Below are 19961 nucleotides of genomic sequence, written 5' to 3'. Positions count from 1 at the left end.
CCATTGTGTCTGGGGCTTGCCTGAAGCCAGAGTAGACTGCTGCGGCTATACTCCTTACACAGAGCCTCCGACTGTGTAGCACAGCAGGCATGGGGAGGGCTACAGCCCTCTTTTCCTCTCCTGGGGCCTGAGCTCTCCACAAAGGGAAGGCAGAGTTATCTGCACTAGGCCTTTCCTTGTCAGGATTCTAACCTGTGAGTTAACCCTTCCCCTGGCAGTGCCCATGTCTGGTGGAAGCCAGTGTTTTCCTGTCAGCTTGGCACTGGCTTGAAGTGAACACGTGTGAGGAGAAAACACAGGAGAAGATGACTTTACAGGAGGTGTGCATGAGTTACAGGCCTGGGCTGGCTCTGTGTGCAGCAAAACCAGGTGGAGACCCTGGGGAAGGGGGCCAAAGGGAAAGAAAGGGGTGCCCACTACTCTGCTCCCGTTTCCCCACGGGTAGCACCACTGGGCAGATGTGAGACGATGCAGAGGGACAAGAGTCTTGAAAACTCACCCTTCTGGACAAGAATCAAGACAAAGGACCTAAGTGGTGAAGGCCAGATGCAGCACCGCCAGGGAGGGTGACCGGAGCCTAGCCGGGTCGCTTACTTAAGGTTAGCATTTTAACCAGGCCAGGGTCAAAGAACTCACGGTGCCTGGAGTTTTCAAAGCCAAGAGAAAATACGTTGGACAGAACCCTAGGGTCACAGATGCATGCAGCCCGAGTGTAGAACATTTCAATCCACTGTGCCTAGATGAAAGGTGAGTGCAGATCCCACACAAAGTGCAAGGCGCTCCCAGATGGAGCGAGTGTAGACGACAGGGAGGAATGAGTGAGCAGAGACATGGTGAGCACTCAGGTCACCACAGTCAGCCACACAGGGTCTGCCACCACAGCGCCCAGAGGAAAGGCAGATATGCACAAGACAAAACCGAAAGGCAGTGAAGGCGATCTGGCGGTGGCTAACGGTGCCTGCCGGAGCTTGGACTTGGTACCCACAGAAGCTGGTCTGTGGCCTGCATGGGCCTGCACCCCAACTCCTGAAGGAGCAGAGACAGAAGGAGTAGTGGGGCTTGCCAGCTTCCAGTTTACCTGGAAAACAAAACCAAGCAAACAGACAAACAAAAAACCATAAACCCAGGGTTCAGAGAGCGACCCCACCTCAGACGGGCGGAGAGTGTTAGGGTCCCGAGGGCACTGATTGCTTTTTTCTGGTCTCTACCCAAGCACCCGTTTCTATTTTTCCATGTCCCCTTGGCTGGAGAGATGACAGCCCAGTGGTTAAAAGCACCCATGGAAACAGAATAAATCTTTTTAAATTTGCAGATTTGATTTAAAAAAAAAAAAAAGGCAGAACTAGAAAACTTGGGCAGGTCCACCCGTGTCACGGCAGGCCTAAATATAAATAGAAAGTTATGACAACCCTCCATGGGCCTGCCACCTGCATCCCAGGAGAGGCCTGAGGCTGTCTTCAGCGGTCCCTCCCATGCCACCTTAGAGAGCAGGACAGTGGGGACAGTAACCACCCAGCACAGCGCGGGTACAAATCCAAAAATCTTAATTTATTATAGATGCATCATCTCACCTGTGTTGCCATCCAGTGCTGAACAGTAATAAATACACCTGTTAAAATCTCCAGTGTTGACTCTATAAAGTCTTAGGTCATAAAAACAGTTTAAAACTGACAGGGTTTGTTTTGCTAATAGTTGTGATCGAATCAAAAACTTCACCTTCTGAGGTGGTGTGGGTTGCGGAATTGTCACGGTGCTGCACCTCCTGGGGACTGAAGCTCCCCTGTACTAGGTCACTCTTTGTATCCTTGCCATCCTCGGGCTACCTGGGCCTCCCGTTAGCCTCTTGGCAGTGCATGACCCCAGGCCCATGTCTTGTAGGCTTTTGTCTCACCAGTCAGTCACTAGCAGTCCTGTGCACTTCTGAGAGCACAGCTTGGTGAGAAGTCCTGGCCTTTGACGGCCTCACTGAGGTTCTCCATTCCGAGCGACTGTGCACCCCATGTACTTTGGGGACCTGATTCAGACAACAGTCCATGCTGAAGTAAACGTGTCTTAGTAACTCCAGGCTCCCGTCCCTTGGCCTTGGCTGCACCGTGGCTCTCCGTGGGCTGGTCACAGCAGTCCATGGTGTGAGATTCCAAAAAGAATGTGGTAACCATTGAAAACGGGCACTCTGGCTTTGTTTCTTTGCACAATTGGTCATTTGAAGCAAAGTGTTGTCATTGGTCAGATTTCAGGGGTGGAGCCCCCTGCCTGCCTAGAGAGCCCTGGAGTCTGAAAAAGTACAACATTGGCAGGAAGGACCGTGACAGCGTGGAAGACCTCTGGGCTCCCTCGGAATCAGGAACATGAGCACTCTGAGAGCCATGGGAGCAGGAGCACAGGCAGAAGTCCTCCCGCTGCACACGGGGCTGACTGGGAAAGGCTCCAGAGTCGCCTTACTGCATCAGGAGCGGAGGGCGTGGGGGTGGCAGGGTGGTCAGAGTGTCACATCACAGCTATGGCGCCCACTCCTCACAGGTGAGCCCTGACCTGGATCCATGGAGCTGAGCACACACACACAGCACATGTGCCGTGTGCTCCAAAGGCCAGCGGAACACCCACACTCCCTGGCTGGAAGCAGCTGCAGAAGCTGTGTCAACTTCACAGCCCATAAGCTCCCTACCTGGGCACTGGGACCAGCTGAGTTGACTCATTCCAGATTCAAGTACAACTGTGCAAGCTTCCTTGGGCAATAGATTGAGATGCCATTTCATGGCTCTCCAGTGTCTGCAGAGTCAAAGCAGTGTAAAGCATACACAGCTCCCATCTTCTCCCAAGTCCAGGGAGAGATTTATATGTATTTACATTTTTAGACAGCAATTTAAGACCCAGGGTACCGTTGCAGAGGCACTGCTAGGCTGGTGGTGATGGGCTTGTACCACAAGGAGAGGCCTGCGGGGACAGTTGAAGGGCCCGGTACAATGATTCACCAAGTCCAGCTCTGGCTCAATGGCCTCCTGTACAGCATGGTTTGGATTCTGTCTTCAGTCTAAGGACGGAGCTATGCCAACCTTAATGAAGTCCACGTCTCCCTCTGGAGACATCTGTGGCTTTGGCACTTTGTCAGAGTCTGGGCCCTGAGCTCCTATGAGGGTCAAGGGCTTCCCGTCTGGATGGTCTGCGTAGAGCCAGCTGCTATGGCAGGGACTCTCACATGAGGGGCCTGCTTGTCCCGTAGGCAGCAGTCCCAGGCAGGCTTCAAGGTCTGAGGGCTTGACTGGCAGTCTGTGGGGTTGACTGTGCCTCATGGTTTCCTGATGGTTCAAATTGAAGTTTCATTACTGCCTCTGTGTGTGGGAAGAATTGCCAGGCGTGTGGAAGGGTCAGTCAGTGATGGTGGCAACTGCATGAATCCAAAGTCATTCTCGGGGAGGGCAGAGACTCCCAGTCACATATGAGGGGACGCCTGGGGCTCTAGGGACCCTGGGTGTGGAAAGCTGGTGGCTCCCTCCCTCCCAGAGCTCTGGAAGCCAAGGCTACTTACTCTGAGTCAGAACCGTTGGCCTGGGCACTCCCTGTGCGTACATTCATGGCCACCCCATTGAGATGCTCACGGCCTGGCTCCCTCCTCGGAGTCTTGATGGTAATGACACAGTCAGTGGCATGGAAACCATCGCCAGAGCCAAGGGAGGATGTGCGGGAGGATGTGGGGCTCTGCTCACAATCAGCCAGCTTCTCTCGCAGCCGGGACTTCAGTGGCTGCTCTGGCAGTGGCGGCGGGTAGGTGACTTTGTTTTTCAGGATGCCTGGGAGAAGGGGGATGACCACCAAGTCAGTCCGGGCAGACTCGGGCGCAGTGGCTCAGCTGGGGACGGATGGCATTGAGCAGATGATTGAGCCTGACCTGGTTCTTACCAACTTGCCCAGGGTCCACCCAAGCCCCCCACAGAATCCCCTTCAGTCTGCTGAACGAGGACTCCTGCCCCTGTCCTATGTGCTGGGCGAGGGTTTGCTCCAGGGACAGACAGCAGGGCTCCCCTGAGGTACCTTTCCGCTGCTCCTGGGGCTGACTACTAAGCACGGCCACTGGCTTGGCCAGGACCCCACTTTCCGGGTCAGGGGGCCGGTCGCCACAGTGATTGCCCTGCGCCTGCCGGTGTAACTCCACGCTGACCTTGGTCTCCACCTTCAGGTGGGGCTCAGTGTCCAACTCCTCACTGTCACTCCCAGCCAGGCTCTCATCAGGCCAGCCAGCTGGGATGTGGTTGGCCAGAGCATCTGCTGTGATAAGAATTGACATTCTGTGACTTACAACCCCGCCCCCCTGTAATACCCTAGGCCTGGTAGACCCCAAGTGGCCCTGACCTCATCTCTGGCTTGTGGGATTGGCAAGGCCATACTCAAAAGATGGAGACACTGAGGCCACATCTTGATTTTGCGGACCCTGGGATAATGTGTACCCAACACTGCGAGCCATACGTTGACCACCTTCTGCCTGCTTTGTCCAGCCCTCCACAATGATAGCCTGTGGAAGCCCCCAAATTTCTGCCACTGCCCAGCAGACAGTGTGGGCAAATTCTTGGGCTTAGTGTTCCTGTCTGAGCTGTCCTGTGTGGCTATTACTCTACTGGGCAGATCCTAGGGAGACCAGCCAGAGTTGAGGTGTAACCACAGCCCACTGTTCACAGCCACACTGGCCTTCTGTGTGTCTCCACTGCTTACCTTTTGGGGTGCTATGGGCGGGGCCCCCAGCCGGATTCCATTTGTCTTCAGCCTCTCTGCCATCATCCTCGCTGTCTGATGTGTGTGAAGAGGCGTAGGAACTACTGTGCTCATCCAGGGACAGCTCACTGTCAGAGTCAGAGTCAGGGCCTGCAGGGGCAGGGTAGGGTTGGGAGGGAGCTCAGGCCCTGACTCCGACTCTGAGCATGGGGTCACCCATGCTTTTCCAGGGTATACACAGTCCAGTATCTCAGAGGACAGAGGATCAAGAATGGGGAGGAGGGTGGAAAAGGACAGGGGCTCTGGTGCCTACAGTGGGGACCATACCGTGAGCTTTTTTGGAGTTCCTAGGGATGAAGGATGTATCTGGTTCTCCATGGTTACCACGTGCTGGGCCAGAGGACACACTGAGTTTCTGGACCCCTTCATCCCTAAATAGGGTAGAGGTAGGCCCAGCACTGTCTCAGAGTGACAGTGATGAGCTCTCCGTGTCACAGAGCATCTACTACGAAAGGGGAAGGTTCTCTAAGCCCACCCCCTTTGTGCACTATCAACAGCAGTAACTGATAAGCCACCCTCCCCCAGTAGATGGGGCAGACCAGGCATCTGAAGTAGCAGCATTCAAGGCAGGGCACTGCATTGTTTACCCCCAAGGAAACAGTGAGTACGGAGGCCTGACCTGGTAGTACTGTCCAGAGAGGCTGTGGACTCGCCCAGGGCGGTGCGGAGCATGTCTGGCCCTTCGCTGTAGGTGTTGTTGCAGTTGAGGGAGCGCTAGTGGGGAAGCGAAAGACACTGTTGGTGAGCAGAAGCCAGAGGTCTGCACTGTCCCTGCGGCGCGGCGGCCCCCATGCGAGCACAGGGGAGGGATGGACAGGGCTGCAAACTGGAGCCTTGCGGCAAAGGGAGAACATTCCCTGGCCCGCACAGAGTGGAAACACCTCACTCCCTGTGGATACTGCTTCTGGTTGCGATAGATAGCTGCCCTGACCCCCATCTTCCGAAGCCCTTGCAAGTGGGGGGGCTGGGGTTGGACAGAGCCACTTCCAGGATGCTTCTGCCCCGTGATGTGTGCTACGATACAAAGCCCATGGAGCATAGTGTGTGTGGTCCTCACAGCTCCCAACCCTGCCACCAGCTCCCAGGCCTGGACTGGAGGGGTCCCCAGCACCTCCTACCGTTAGCAGAGTGGCCCGAGTGGTGGCCGAGTCATCCAGCTGCAGCTTCTTCCCTGCCAGCACCGCCCTCAGGTGCTTCCGCACCTCCCTGTGGGCCACGCAGTGGAACAGGAGGACAAAGATCCCCTGGAGGGAGATGGGCTTCAGGTCAGTGTGACTCTCTGGGTCCTGATACTGCTCCACCAGGCTCCTGGCTGTCCACCGAGGAAAGCCCAGCTCAGAGCAGTCTGGCAGCACTTGGTGTGAAACATAAAGGGTGCTCCTATTCCCTGAGAACACCAACGGGCTTTGGGCCACCCTGCAGTGGCGGAGCAGGGACCAAGCTTTGTCCTGCCTAAGCCAGTGACAAAATCCTGACAGACTCACAAGTCCAGAGGCAGGGCTAAGGGTGGGTGGAGAGCACAGGCTTCCCCCTCTCCGTGTGTAAGTACTGAGGCTTTCCTACCCACCACCAGCTCACTGCCACTGCCTGCGGACAGAGGTCACAGGAGACTCTGCCGGTACCTACCTGCAAGCAGCTGAAGGCAGCAAAGAGGTAGTGAAAGCTCAGAGTGTCACTGTTGACCGCCAGCAGTCCCAGCAGCCAGGTGGCAGTGACGAGCAGCAGCAGGAGGAAGGCCGTCCTCAGCATGGAGCTGTGGGGAAGGACCACACGGATTGATCATCCCCACCTCGGGGTTCATGCAGGTCACCATCATGTGTGTGTCTGTCCGGCCACCCGCTCACAAACCCATCCCAAGCCTAGCTTCCGCCAGAGACTAGGCAGCCAGGCAGGGGATATGTTGGTAGAAATGTAGTCGTAAGAAGACAAATTCAGCCAGGCAGTGGTGGCGCACGCCTTTAGTCCCAGCACTTGGAAGGCAGAGGCAGGTGGATCTCTGAGTTCAAGGCCAGCCTGGTCTAGAGTGAATTCCAGGACAGCCAGAGTTACACAGAGAAACACTGTCTTGAAGAAAGAGAAAGAAAGAAAAAAATAAAAGAAAAAAAAAGTGTCCTTCAGACCAGGCATGATGGCGTACACTTTTAATCAGAGCCCTGGGGAGGCAGAGTCGGGTAGATCTCTAAATTCCAGGACAGCCTGGTCTACAGAGTGAGTTCCAGGACAGCCAGGGCTACACAGAGAAACCCTGTCTCGAAAAAAACCAAAAGAAGGAGGAGGAGGAAGAAGAAGAGGAAGAAGGAGGAGGAGGAGGAGGAGGAAGCGGAAGAAGGAGGAGGAGGAGGAGGAAGCGGAAGAAGGAGGAGGAGGAAGGAGGACAAATTCAATTAAAACAAATTAAAAAGAACAATCATGAGCCTCCACCACCACGAGCCACTGCTTGCAATGCCTTATTTATTGTGACTCTGCTGTGCCGGGCCACGCTAGCTTCCATGAAATGTGAAAACACAGAGCTGAGTGGCTAGAGCCAGAGGGAGGCAGACAGAACCTCGACTACCATGTGACTCAGCCAAGTACCTCTGCCACTCTGCCTCAGTCACCAGGTTGTTAGAGCAGATGGCAAAGGCACATCCCTGTCACAGGATTGTGGAAGAGCTTGGTGGCCCTGTGACATAGGGTCAGAGTGGACTCGGGCAGGAAGCTGCAGCCTCTGTACCTGGACTCTACTTCCTCCTCCCCTCTGTACTTCTGGGGAGGGGGGCTGGTACCCTCCAGTGTCCCTTGGGGTCACCCTCTTCTCACCTTGTGTCTTGGATACCGTGCTAATTCTATGAGGTATGATGGGTCCCCTCCCCCATCTACTAAACCTCTAAGCTCCGTCCGTGGCTACACCCAGGGGTTTCCTACACTCCTAAGGCCCCAGTACCACCACCATCCTCAGCCCAGCTACCCAACATTAAACATGTATGTGATTCTGAATTCAGGACCCTCTCCTACCCATGTTCCCCTTCTTCCTCCAGCTCCGATGGCGCAGACTATCTCAGGGCCTGAACCCACTGTCAGCCCCTCCCTGCTTGGCAGTCATCCGCACATCTCCCACATCCATGCCACCTGTAACCCTGGAGGTCCAGTGCTTGCCTTAAACCCCCAGGCTGACTCCCTGGTGGGTATGTGGCTAACAGCCCAGCCAGCTGGGGGATGGGCACTGCCATGGGACCCTGCCCAACATGGACTCTCTATCTTTGGGGGGAGGGGTTCTCAGGGCCCAGCTGAAGGACTTGGGTTGGCTTAGTGATGTCCCACCCACTCAGCCCCGACTTACACAACCCCCTTTCTTTCATAATAATGGTGCTTTCTTTGACAGGAAACCTTTGCAGACAGGACAAAGATGACCGTGTTGATCTAGGAAAGAAGAATAGCAGCTTCAGGTAGTGGACTTTTCTGCTGTCTCCAGGATGATTCTCCCCAGCCAAACACGTGCATCTTTATCCACGTCGGGGGTGGGGGTGGGGGTGGGGGACGAGAGGCCTTGGCCCCAGGTGAGTTAAGCCAGGCCATGCTATGGTCAGCCTTAGCCTGCTGCTCTAGGCTGCCTATACATGGAGCTTTTCCATTGGGCATGAAATGAGTCCCGGAACCCTGGGGGTTTGAAGCTAGGTCCCCAGAGCTGCCTGGAAACTCTGCTGGCTGTCACTACAAGGCATGTGTCCTTCTTGCCAACCCAGCCACCCCGAGGAACTGTTGAGCCTGGAGCTCCTGGGCCCCTGTGCCCTGAGTGGCATGTCTGAGGACTCGACACTCACGATTATAACCGTTCCGACAGGCCCAGCAAAGCTCCAAATCAGGGTATCCTGAAGGGACAGCCAGCAGAAGTCAGGGTTTCCATAGCCCTGAGGGTCCAAGCCAACAGCCAGTCCTGTGCATATCGGAGAAATAGAAGAGCAAAGGTCACAGACCTAAGTGGTCCCCACCTTCCCTGGGAGGAGAGCTGAGGTCAGACAGGCAGGGCCACCCAGAGACCCCAAAAATACCCTCACCAAAGATCCAAGAAGCCAGAGAACAATCTGTCCAGACTCCTTAAACCAAGTAAGGGCTGGCTACTTCCTGTGACCTGGAGACAGCCACTGTAGCTAATAACTTCATCTGTCTGAGGACCCTTGGACATAATCTTGATATTTTTTTAAAGAGAAGTATTAACAAATTAACTTTCAACAGTAAGACCCAAACTGTCTAGATCTAGATAGCAAAGCTTTTAGGAAGCAATGGTATTCCCAGTCAGAAATCAACAGAGGCGCAGGGGGGGCCTCCCACTGACGCCTCAGGATGGAACAAATAATAATTTTCTAGGTATTTTCACGATGACACCTGACCTTGAAAGAGATAACACCTCTGTCAAGCAACAAGAGGCAGCTGCCACCCTCCCCCTACTCCCCAGCCTCCATGTCTCTGAGAATAGGAATATCACTCAGGGTTCCTTGGAGTAAGGATGAGCTACATCAGGACCCTAGGGGCCTTGGGAGACTTTGTCCAGAACCCTGGAATGCCACCAGGGGCATGCCAGGAAGGGGGTTCATGCCCTCCTACTGAGAACAGAAGTATGAATCTTCCTCAACAGGAGGCAGATGTTGGTTTTCTATAGTTATTGAAAAGTGTTGGCCAAGCATGATGGCAAATGCCTCCAATCTCAGCACTCAGGAGGTAGAGGCGGATAGATCTCTGAGATCAGAGCCAGCCTGTTCTACAGAGCAAGTTCCGTGACAGCCAGGACTACAAAGAAAAACCCTGTCTTCAACCCCCTCCCCCCAGAAGAAGAAGAAGAAGAAGAAGAAGAAGAAGAAGAAGAAGAAGAAGAAGAAGAAGAAGAAGAAGAAGAAGAAGAAGAAGAAGAAGAGGAGGAGGAGGAGGAGGAAGAGGAGGAGGAGGAGGAGGAGGAGGAGGAGGAGGAGGAGGAGAGGGGGGAGGAGGAAAAAGAAGAGGAGGAGGCAGAAAAGGAAGGAGGAGGAGGAGGAGGGCAAAGCATGCCGGGAAAGTATGCACACAGCAATCCTCACTAGGATGGCATCCAATTGGTATATTGATTTATCACACATCATGTCCTTCCACCCACCTGTGCTCTCACTGGTTCACCTGCCTATTGATCTACTCACTTCCCTCCTTCTGTAATGGGAGGAGAACCTCTTCCAACTAGGCACTACACAAAGAACCCCAAGCCCTCTGGTCCTGCAGCTCACGCCTGACCAGAGAGACCTGTGTCCCCACTGGCCAGGAATAGCCCCACTTCTACACACAGCTAAATGTAGAGGGTCAGGAAAAAGACAGACGGCTCAGAAGAAAGAAGACAGACAGCTCGGGAGAAATCTGCATTTTAACACAGGCCACTCTGGCAAAACTGTGCTGTGTCCTTACCTGTGACAATGGCAGGGATGCCCCAGCCCACCACGTGGTAGAACCGCATGGGCCCAGTGTCGATGTTGCGCACTTCTGTCAGCATGCGGTAGACATGCAAGTTCTCCACAAGGGTCCAGGCGAAGGTGCCCATGGAGACATAGTGCAGGAGGATGGCGACCACTGTGCAGAGAAACTGGGTGGAGAGGAGCAGGCTTAGCAGGCAGCCCGAGGCCCTGGGACTCCGGAAGGGGCAGGCTGGCAAGCACCCAGTAAAACTGCCACAGGGGATCCAAGCCTGGGGTGGGGGGTGACCCCTCCTCAGGCAGAGGCCAAATCGTAATAGGACTGAAGAGCGACCAAATCAGGCTGTTCTGCAATGGCAGGGTCTCTAGTGTCCCCAAAGGGCAGCAAAGCTCCTCTCTTCAGTATAATTCAGCAGGAATGGCTGAGCATGACCTGGGGTCACTACCAAGAGTGGGGGTAATTCAGGAACAGGGGATGGGCAAAGCACTAGTTTTTTTTTTTTTGAGAATATTTTTGTGAGCTTGTTCTAATTTTTAAATATTTGATTTTTAATATTTATTTATTATTATATCTAAGTACAGTGTAGCTGTCTTCAGATACACCAGAAGGGGGCATCAGATCTCACGACGGATGGTTGTGAGCCACCATGTGGTTGCAGGGATTTGATCTCAAGAACAGTCAGTGCTCTTACCCGCTGAGCCATCTCTCCAGCCCCAGTTTGTTTTTGTTTTGTTTTTTTTTTTTAAATGTATGTGTGTTCTGCTGCATGTACACCTGCAGGCCAGAAGAGGGCATCAGATCCTCTTATAGAAGGTCGTGAGCCACCATGTGGTTGCTGGGAATTGAACTCAGGACCTCTGGAAGAGCACAGCCAGTTAACTGTTGAGCCATCTCACCAGGCCCTACTTCGAGTTTTTATTTTAAAAGCACTATGGAGTGGCATTTGCTCAGGCCAAAAGCTCCCGGGCTGAGACCTCAGCCTATGTTCCCAGAAATGCCAGCCAGTAGGTGCAGCCGGGGCTCTAGGGAGCACTTCTTCCAGGGGCTTCTCTGTCCAGTAGGAACAATGTCTTCATGTTTTCTGCGGATCCAAGACCACAGAAGGAGGAGACTCTCCTACCCATCTGCCCTTAGCCAGACAGTGCTATGTGTCAGGCCAAAGGCCATGTGCTACAAATGAGAATGCGGCACGTGAGCTGAAGGACAGCACGCATCTCCTTGAGGAATGAGCCAGCAAGGAAGCCAGCTCTGCCTGCTGGGGTACAGAAGTCCCAGCAGTGTCAGGAACAAGGTCATGGGAAAAAGGACAAGGGACACCAAGCTCCCAGAGTTTAGCCTAGGGAGGCATTCATATAAACCCAGCCTGAGATGTTCCACAATGAAACTTGAAGATGTAGCCCAAGGGCAACTGCTCATGGACCTTTTGGGAGACAAGGCCTAGACAGAGCTTCCAGGCTAGCCCGCTGGAAGATAATGGTAGGTTTCCCAGCAGGAAGTTAAGCCAGGCAGGGTAGAAAATGAGAGGGGACAGAGAGGAAGGGGAAAACCTGACCCTGTTCACACTGGCCACCTGGAAAAGCCCAGGCCACACCCGCAGCTTACCCACACCCCTAACCACAGCCGTAACTGACCCCACCCACAACTAGGCAAAAGTCACCCTCCCAATTCCACCCTGGCCACAAGCACAATCTAACCCCGCAGCTGGCCACATCCTCACCAAAGTCCACCCTTGACTGGTACACCCATGCATGGGGCCCACACTGGCAGCTGTAGTCCTATGTTCTGCCTTTGATCATAACCCTGTATCTTCCCAGAGGAAAGCACCGCCCCACGCCCACCTCACTCCCACAGATTCACAGAGATAGGAGGAGAGCCATAAACTCAACCTCATCCTAGATGTGACTATGTTCAAATACCAGGTCACCGCACTCTGAGGAAAGGCAACAGAGCACAGGCTGGAGGGTACCCTGACAGAACCACCTGATGCCAGGTCAGCCTCCAAGGGCCGTACGATCTCCAGAGATAACAACGGGACAGTGCAAGGGACCTATGTGAGCACGCACACTTGTCACCTACACTGCAAAGCTGAAGACAGAAACAGGGCTACAGCTGGGGCATGCTCTCTGCTGGCATCTCAGAATGCCAGCTGTGAGGGGGCAAGCCTGAGCTGGATCCCACCCCCCATACACCATTTCCGCAGTGGAAAGTGGGGCTGGCTCTGCAGGAGGAGGAGGAGGGTGGGAAGGCTGGCTGGCTGTTGCTTTAAATGATGAACAAATAAACCCTCAAACAAAACAAAAAAAACGCCATTTGAAAAAGGGCAGGAAATCAACCGTAGGATCTGGCGGGATTGTATGGACACGCTTCTACACTAAACATACTTGCTTTTCCAGAACAGAACAAACACACGCTAAATCATTTCAGCCTGTCAGGTTTGGGAGATAAACGGCCTCACCTGGAGATATGAATGTAAGTTTAGATAAAACTCAGAAAACCCGGGCACCATGCCAAGCCCCTGCCACCACACACTGTCCTCCTGGGGTGCATTTGCCTGCTCTGTGCCCCTCTGGTGCCTGGAAAGCTCTCATGCCAGCAGGGGCCGAGTCAGAAGTGAGCCTTGGCCTCTCAGTGAGCTGCATGCCATGCTTAGCAGCAGGGAGTGGCTCAAGGCCGTTGACTATAATATTTTTCTCTATCCAGACCTTGAGAAGGCACACCTACAGGACCCCAAAATGAGTCTCAGCTTGCTGAGTCTTCAAACGGGCCTCCCATGTCCATGCCTGGGAGATGGATCCCATATCCATGCCTGCTCTGGGAATAATAATATCTGGCCTTGAGAGGTGGCAAGGAGGTTTGGTCCTGGTTCATCTGATCCAACCCTGTGCTACTGTGACCCTACAGGAAAGCCACCAGGTTCGTCAAGAGGACTGGGTCTAGGATGGCCCAGGAAGCCATGCCTAGGAGGTAGTAGGGTCTGTTCTTTTTTCCTGAGGGGTCTGATCACCCAGGAAGGTCTCTGAGCTGGCTGGGAAACTCCAGCTCTTGTCTTCTTCCCACTTCTGTCCCAGAGCCTGACTTGGAGCTCAAATCTCCATGCCCGAGTAGCTGTGTCCAGCTGCCACCTACTCGTCCCATTACCAGCAGTTGATTCTACCCTCCTCCACCTCACCCCAGTTCTTAAAAATCACCCCAGCCCCTCCCTGCTCCCTGCCCTAGTCCCTGTTCTGGTCCTCAACTACCAAGCCTGTGTTGGAGCACAGAGCTCTGACTGGTTGTCATAGTGCTTCTGGGCACAATACATAGACGATGGTGCTTCATGGAGTGATATGCCCAGTCCCCAGGCTACCAATGGATTATTTCACTACCTGCTTCTGTGTCCTTCCTGGACACTCTCCACTGGGTGGCCACAGGTAATCTCACACAGCCCACTTCCCTGATCCAGCTTGCCACCAGCCAACAGGTAGAGGGTGGGAGGAATTCCTGAATCATGCATGGTCTTTGGCAGGTTGAACGTACAGTTGCATTTTTACATCTAAGGCTCAAGATGCAGGGATGGCAAACACGTGGGATAAAAAGGAGCACATCCATCCTAAGTGTGCATCGTTCCCCCTCCACACCTCTCTAAACAGTACAGCCAGCCCAGCAACCAGTCACACAGTGGTTGGCTCCCGTTGCTATCAAGCAACCCAGGATCACAGCAACATCTGCAGGAGGAAGTGCGGTGTGCAGGTGCGCCCTCATCTGACCTGTCTTCTGGGTTGGTATCCATGGGGCCGAGACAAGTACTTAAGTGGTAGAAACCACCACTGGGAAACCTGGGTGAGGCCAAAGGATCAGCTGACCTGATTGACAGTGCTGTGTAGCGTAGGACACTGCCTTAGACCAGTCACTGCTGCACATAGCAATGGTGTCTGGGTCACTACATGCACAAGTGAAGGTCTTCTGACCTTGTCTCTCTCTAGGCTGTCAGTCACTTAAGCCACAAGTGTGAAATAGCACACACACAGAGTGTTCTGTGCAAGTCCAGGGCAGGTAACACACTTAGAATGGGAGGGTCACATGGGAGGAAGAGAAGGCTCAGCGGTTAAAGGCACCGACTACTCTTCCAGAGGTCCTGAGTTCAATTTCCAGCAACCACATAGTGGCTCACAACCATCTGTAATGGGATCAGATGCCCTCTTCTGCTGTGTCTGATGAGAGTGACAATGAAAATAAATATTTTTTTAAAAGTCTACATGCCAGAGGCCTCCTTGGGGTCTACAGGAAGGTGGCACCAAGGGGCCAAGTACCCTCCAACTCTACTTCCTCCACCTGAGTGACCCAGCCGGTAACTCCATTTGCCAAGATCATCCTTCCGTTCACATCTGCCCCTCAGCTCCAGGGGTGAATGGGTGGACAATGTAAGTGAGCTTCTAGCACAGTCCTCACTGGAAGCAGAGTTGACCGCAGTCACCCTCCCTCTCCAAACCCTCAACAAGTGGGCTGGACTTTACATATTTTGAAATTCATAATGTGAATACATAACTTGAAAATATGGAAAAATGGGATGGGGCACAGCTGGTTATAGCTGGGGCCACCTGAAGTCACAACCCTATTGTGTCCCACGATTTTGCTGCCATCAGGGACCTTGCCACCATCAGCAGCACCGTGGACTCATGCTGCCTCCTGAGACATCATCTCTGGACACCAGTGCATTCCAGAGCCTCTATCACCGGGAGGACAAACACCACAGTCACCACTGAACTGTGAGAGCTGCTCAGTCCAGTCATAGCCCCGCTCAGGGTAGCTCAGTCATAGCCAGCTCTTCATTCATTCAGAGCCGGATCTAATACTCTCTCCCAGGGACACCCTCACCCTTCCACGCCTGCACCCTGAACGTTCAGATGCTGTGGCCAGTGCGCAGGAGTGCGGTTGCCTTTACAAGCAGGCTGCTGGGCTCCCTGAATTAGTCACAGGATTATTCACAACCTGTAGGTTGTTTTAGAATTTCCTGTGGAACCCAACATGCCAATCATGTCATCTGATAAAGGGTATTCTTCCTCCCTGTGTCCCTGTTGAGCCCCCCACCCCACCACCACCCACTCCATCCCCCACCCCCACCCCCCCACCCATACCGTAGCGAACAAAATACCACAGTTAAAGCAGGTTCCTGCTGTTAGGAACCACAGCTAAGACTGTTCCCTCCACTACTGTGCGTGTGTGTGTGTGTGTGTGTGTGTGTGTGTCTGTGGTTTCTTGTCCTAGGTTAAGGAGTTCCCTTTTCTAGTTTGTTCCAAGGGGTTTTCTCCTGTCCCCCTTCATTCTAATCATGAATGAGTGTAAAAATTATCAATTGTTTTCTGCATTAAGAAAATATTTTCTGTTGGGCAGTGGTGGCACACACCTCTAATCCCAGCACTGGGGAGGCAGAGGCAGGCAGATTTCTGAGTTGGAGACCAATCTGGTCTACAGAGTGAGTTTCAGGACAGCCAGAGCTATACAGAGAAACCCTGACTCACCCCCCCCATATATATATATATATATATATATATGGCTCAGTTGTTAGACAGCCTCAAATGAGAGGCTGTAGGTTCAGACCCCAACACTGCCAACATCAGGTAGTTCAGGCACACAGGCCTGTCGTCCTCAATACTTCAGAGGCAGAAGCCAGAGGATCCGGATTTCAACCCCACACTGGGGCTCGGCTGATGCAAGGGCTACCAGAACTACATTAGCCCCTGCTTCTGCCCAGCAAAAGGAAACTTGGATTCGTCCTCCTAAGTGGGGATGAGAAAGACATTTATAGATTTAGATGCTGCTAAGTCACCTTCACAGCTGTCCTAAGAGAAACCCAGAGATATTGATACATTTGTTCCCAGTGCAGCTCTTTATCTTAGCTGGGAATGCAGCTGTTTAGCCTCGGCTCTACCACCATGCTGCCCAGACTGTTCAAGCTGCTGTTTTGTCTCCTCTCTCAGCTCCAGTGTGTGTTATTTGCATTTCCCCCCTCCCTTGTTCTCATTAGAGATTTTTCCCTTTGAATAACATCTTATGGGTGTTTTGTCTGCATGCACCTGCACCATGTGTGTGCAGTACCCATCAGGGCCAGAAGAGGGCAGCAGATCCCTGAGACTGGAGGCACAGCTGGTTGTGAGATACCAGTGGGAACAGGAAAGCAGGAAGATCAGTTCTAAATCCCTGTGTCAGCTTTCCAACCCCCACTGTCTTGTTTTCTTCTAGCATCAGCAGTGTGACTTCAACTCTATACTATGTTGCTACTATACCCTGCAGTTATTATTTCTAATTACATTTCCATATTTTGAGTGTGTATGTGTAAGCATGCATGCCCTGGGAACATATATGAAGTCTAAGGATGGCTCGTGGGAGTGTGCTCTATCCTTCCACTGTGTAGATCCTGAACTCAGGTCTTCCAGTTGGCAGCAAGTGCTGTCACCCACGGGGCTATCTTGCCTGATCAGCAAGACATCATATGTCCATTAACATTTTTCCTTCATTAAGATCCCTAAACATTTTTCTCGAACTCATGTCGTCTATAGGCATATTTTGAGTTTGTTCCATGAGGTGCACAGAAGACTATCAGGCGTCCACTGTCTCTGTATGCGAACCCCTGTGCTATTACATAGCTGCACCCCTGTTCCTGGAGTAACCATTTATCTACAGAGATTCTTGGATTTCTCTGGGAAGCCACTGTGTCACATTGGATGACTCTCAATCTTTGTGCCTCTTACAAATGTCCCTCCTGTGGGTTATCTTTAGTTAAGTGACAAGTTCCACCAGTCATCTGTGTCAGAGGCGACCGTGTGCCAGGTAGCTGTCATTAGACAGCCCTTGCAGAGGAACACCTGGGAGCTCGCTGGCCACAGATCCAGCTGTGTAGGCACAGGTAAGGATGGATTCTCATTTGCTTTCCACATCCTTTCTCCATAACACTTGGGCTCTATATGCTAACACCTCATGCTCAGGGGGCTCTCCAGTCTGCACACTACTCTACCCTGATGACCTCTAAGGCACAGAGTGCATAACTTCTATGAGCAGCCAGGGACCCTGTGAGGTTCTGCGATGCCTCTTGGGCTCATGCAGTTCTCCGGGATCCAATGTCACAGCCAACTGGGCTACCCAGCACCCAACAACCCTGCACTTAATCAGATCAACTAGAGCTTCCCTGGGCTGTCAAGAAGGCTCAGCAGGTAAGAGCACTGACTGCTCTTCTGAAGGTCCTGAGTTCAAATCCCAGCAACCACATGGTGGCTTACAACCACCCGTAATGAGATCTGATGCCCTCTTCTGGTGCGTCTGAAGACAGCTACAGTGTACTTATTTATAATAATAAATAAATATTTGGGCCAGAGCAAGCAGGGCCAACCAGAGCGAGTGGGGTTGACTGGAGCGAACAGAGGTCCTAAATTCAATTCCCAGCAACCACATGAGGTCTCACAACTATCTGTACAGCTACAGTGTACTCATATACATAAAATAAATAAATCTTTAAAAAATTATTTTATAAAAAACAAACAAAAAAATAGAGCTTCCCGGACTTCCCCTCCATACCTCCTCCTCTTTCCTGCCTGCTCTCTCAGTAAGTCCCATACACCCCGAAAGCACTTCCTAGTTCTATGCATTTGTTGCTCCTTCTTGAGCAAAGCCCAGGGTTATTGTGGGTGTGGAGAAAACAGAGTGGGTGGGGAACCTGTACACCACTCTCCGCTAAAGCTACTGCAGCCCACAGGACCCTGGGATTTAGCTCTAACTACAGCACCTTGATGGTTAATTCTACTTGTCAACCTGACACAGGCAAGAATCACCTAACGAGGCAGTCTCAGTGAGGGACTGTCAAGATCAGGCAGAGCTGTGAGCATGTCTGTGTGGGAGGGGTTATCTTGATTGTTAACAGATGGGAGAAGACCAAGCCCACAGTGGGCGGCATCATTCTTTAGGCAGGGGGCCTTGGACTGTATAAGTGTAGAGAAAGATAGCTGAGGACTAGACATTCATGCACTTAATCTCTCTTTGCTCTCAGATGCGGTGATCAGCAGCAGCCCTGAGTTCCTCACAATGGCCAACTATGACCGGGAATCATGAACCAAATAAACCCTGTCTCCCTTAGGCTGCTTTTGGTCAGGGTTCTCACAGCAAGATACAGAACTAGACCAGCACCTATGAAGCCACTAATGCCTATGTCAGGAGACTCACTGTGCATGTGGCCTTTGGAGGACCCTATGGGTGCCCTGAGACGGAGGTCCCCACAGAACATAGAGCCTTGGCCTCTCCAGGGATTTCCCAGACACAGTGCCCTTAGGAAACGGGATGCACCATTCCACTGCTCCAGGGTGACTGAGAGCATACCCAGGGGATAGCATGGGGTACACTTGGGGTAGCCCAGGGGATAGCATGGGGTACACACGGGGTAGCCCAGGGGCTAGCATGGGGTACACACGGGGTAGCCCAGGGGATAGCATGGGGTACACTTGGGGTAGCCCAGGGGATAGCATGGGGTACACATGGGGTAGCCCAGGGGATAGCATGGGGCACACTCGGGGTAGCCCAGGGGATAGCATGCCCGAGTGGCAGCACTCAGGGTAGCCCAAGGTGGACTGGGGGAAGTGGGCTCACCGGGTTCTCAGTCTGGTTGATGCCGACCATGAAGATGAGCTGGGAGAAGAACAGAGCCGCGATGAGGTTCTTGTGGATGCTGTGCAGGTTGGAGTGCAGTGTCCGAACGAGCGAGAGAAGGACAAACGCCACCAGGAGGGCCACCAAAGACAAGGACAGGGCGGCATAGGTGATGATCTTCAGGGGCAGAACCTCCCCGTGCTGCAGGTGGGTTGGTTAAAGAGAATAAGGAGCTGGCACCGATGAACATTTGAACAGATACCGTGATGGCTGTTAGATATTGAAGACCAGGAGGGGACCGGGTGACTAGTTAGAGATGGTGAGCAAGCCCCGAGGATGGATGAGTGGTAGCCACAGCTGCCCAACAAGGGGGATGTATCAATGCAGCCAGCCTGTGCGATATATATTTAGCCAGTGTGGCACATGCATCTAATCCATGCTCAAAAGGCATAGATTTCAGTGAGTTCAAGGCCAATCTTGTCTGCATAATGGGATCCTTCCTCAAAAACATTTTTTAACCCTTCCACATAGGTCCTGCTATCAAGAACGACTGAGACAGATGTTCCAAATCCTGCGCAGAGATCAGCCAAAGGGACTTAGTTAATACAACCCCCCCCCGCCCCCACTCAGCCAGTGGTCACAGCAGGCTCCTTACAAGGAGACCTGGGTAACTTGTGACACAGCATCTCCGTGCTGAGTTGATACAGGGTAGGGGCTCATCACCCATCCATGGCTGCATTATCTTACATGGTCCTCAAACAGAAGCTATGAGGAGAGCAGGTGCGGGGTAGGCACGGATAAGGAATGAAGCTGGCAGGACCTGAGCTCCCTCGGTGGCCCGGCTGAAACCGCAGCTCTGCTAACCTGGAGCCTGAAGAGTCATTTTGGGGTAGCAGAATCCCGCCCGTAGCTGGCATTTCCTTCTTACCCTCAGCTTATAGACTCCTGTGACCAAGGGTGACTAACGTGTCTTCAGACTGAGATTGACCATTCTGAGTCTCTGGGCATATGCTTAGTGTGACCCAGAGTCCTGGGTATTTGGGTACAGGCTATGCAGCACCTTCCAGGAGGCAGTGACATAGAGCTGTGCACTGTGGCTGCTCAGAGCTTACTACTACCCCGGGGATCAGTCACACCACAGCGGCCGGCTTACATTCTCAAGCTGCTTGAGGTACCAA

The 19961-nt window shown here is 52.8% G+C and overlaps 1 protein-coding gene across 3 annotated transcripts in view; it reads right to left on the bottom strand.

Moving 5' to 3' along the window:
- Positions 1-1535: 1535 nt before the first annotated feature.
- Positions 1536-19961, bottom strand: part of Celsr1 (cadherin EGF LAG seven-pass G-type receptor 1) — a 137501-nt gene continuing 119075 nt past the window's right edge. The window contains exons 24-35 of one of the 3 annotated variants that reach the window (XM_029469791.2): positions 18784-18984; positions 10168-10342; positions 8565-8677; positions 8084-8163; positions 6391-6517; positions 5883-6008; positions 5384-5478; positions 5032-5135; positions 4705-4854; positions 4030-4263; positions 3527-3788; positions 1536-3329 (exon numbers count right to left, since the gene is read on the bottom strand). In XM_029469791.2, coding sequence (XP_029325651.1) covers positions 3305-3329; positions 3527-3788; positions 4030-4263; positions 4705-4854; positions 5032-5135; positions 5384-5478; positions 5883-6008; positions 6391-6517; positions 8084-8163; positions 8565-8677; positions 10168-10342; positions 18784-18984 — 1692 coding nt within the window. In that variant the 3' untranslated portion in view covers positions 1536-3304. The remainder of the gene's footprint in view (positions 3330-3526; positions 3789-4029; positions 4264-4704; positions 4855-5031; positions 5136-5383; positions 5479-5882; positions 6009-6390; positions 6518-8083; positions 8164-8564; positions 8678-10167; positions 10343-18783; positions 18985-19961) is intronic. The other 2 variants (XM_021183487.3, XM_029469792.2) reach the window with 2 other exon arrangements.

Source organism: Mus caroli, unplaced genomic scaffold, assembly GCF_978045245.1.
Source record: "Mus caroli unplaced genomic scaffold, Mus_caroli_1 scaffold_16, whole genome shotgun sequence".
Taxonomy (NCBI): domain Eukaryota; kingdom Metazoa; phylum Chordata; class Mammalia; order Rodentia; family Muridae; genus Mus; species Mus caroli.
The sequence above is the reverse complement of the archived record's forward strand: the minus strand, read 5'-3'. Positions and strand labels throughout refer to the sequence as shown.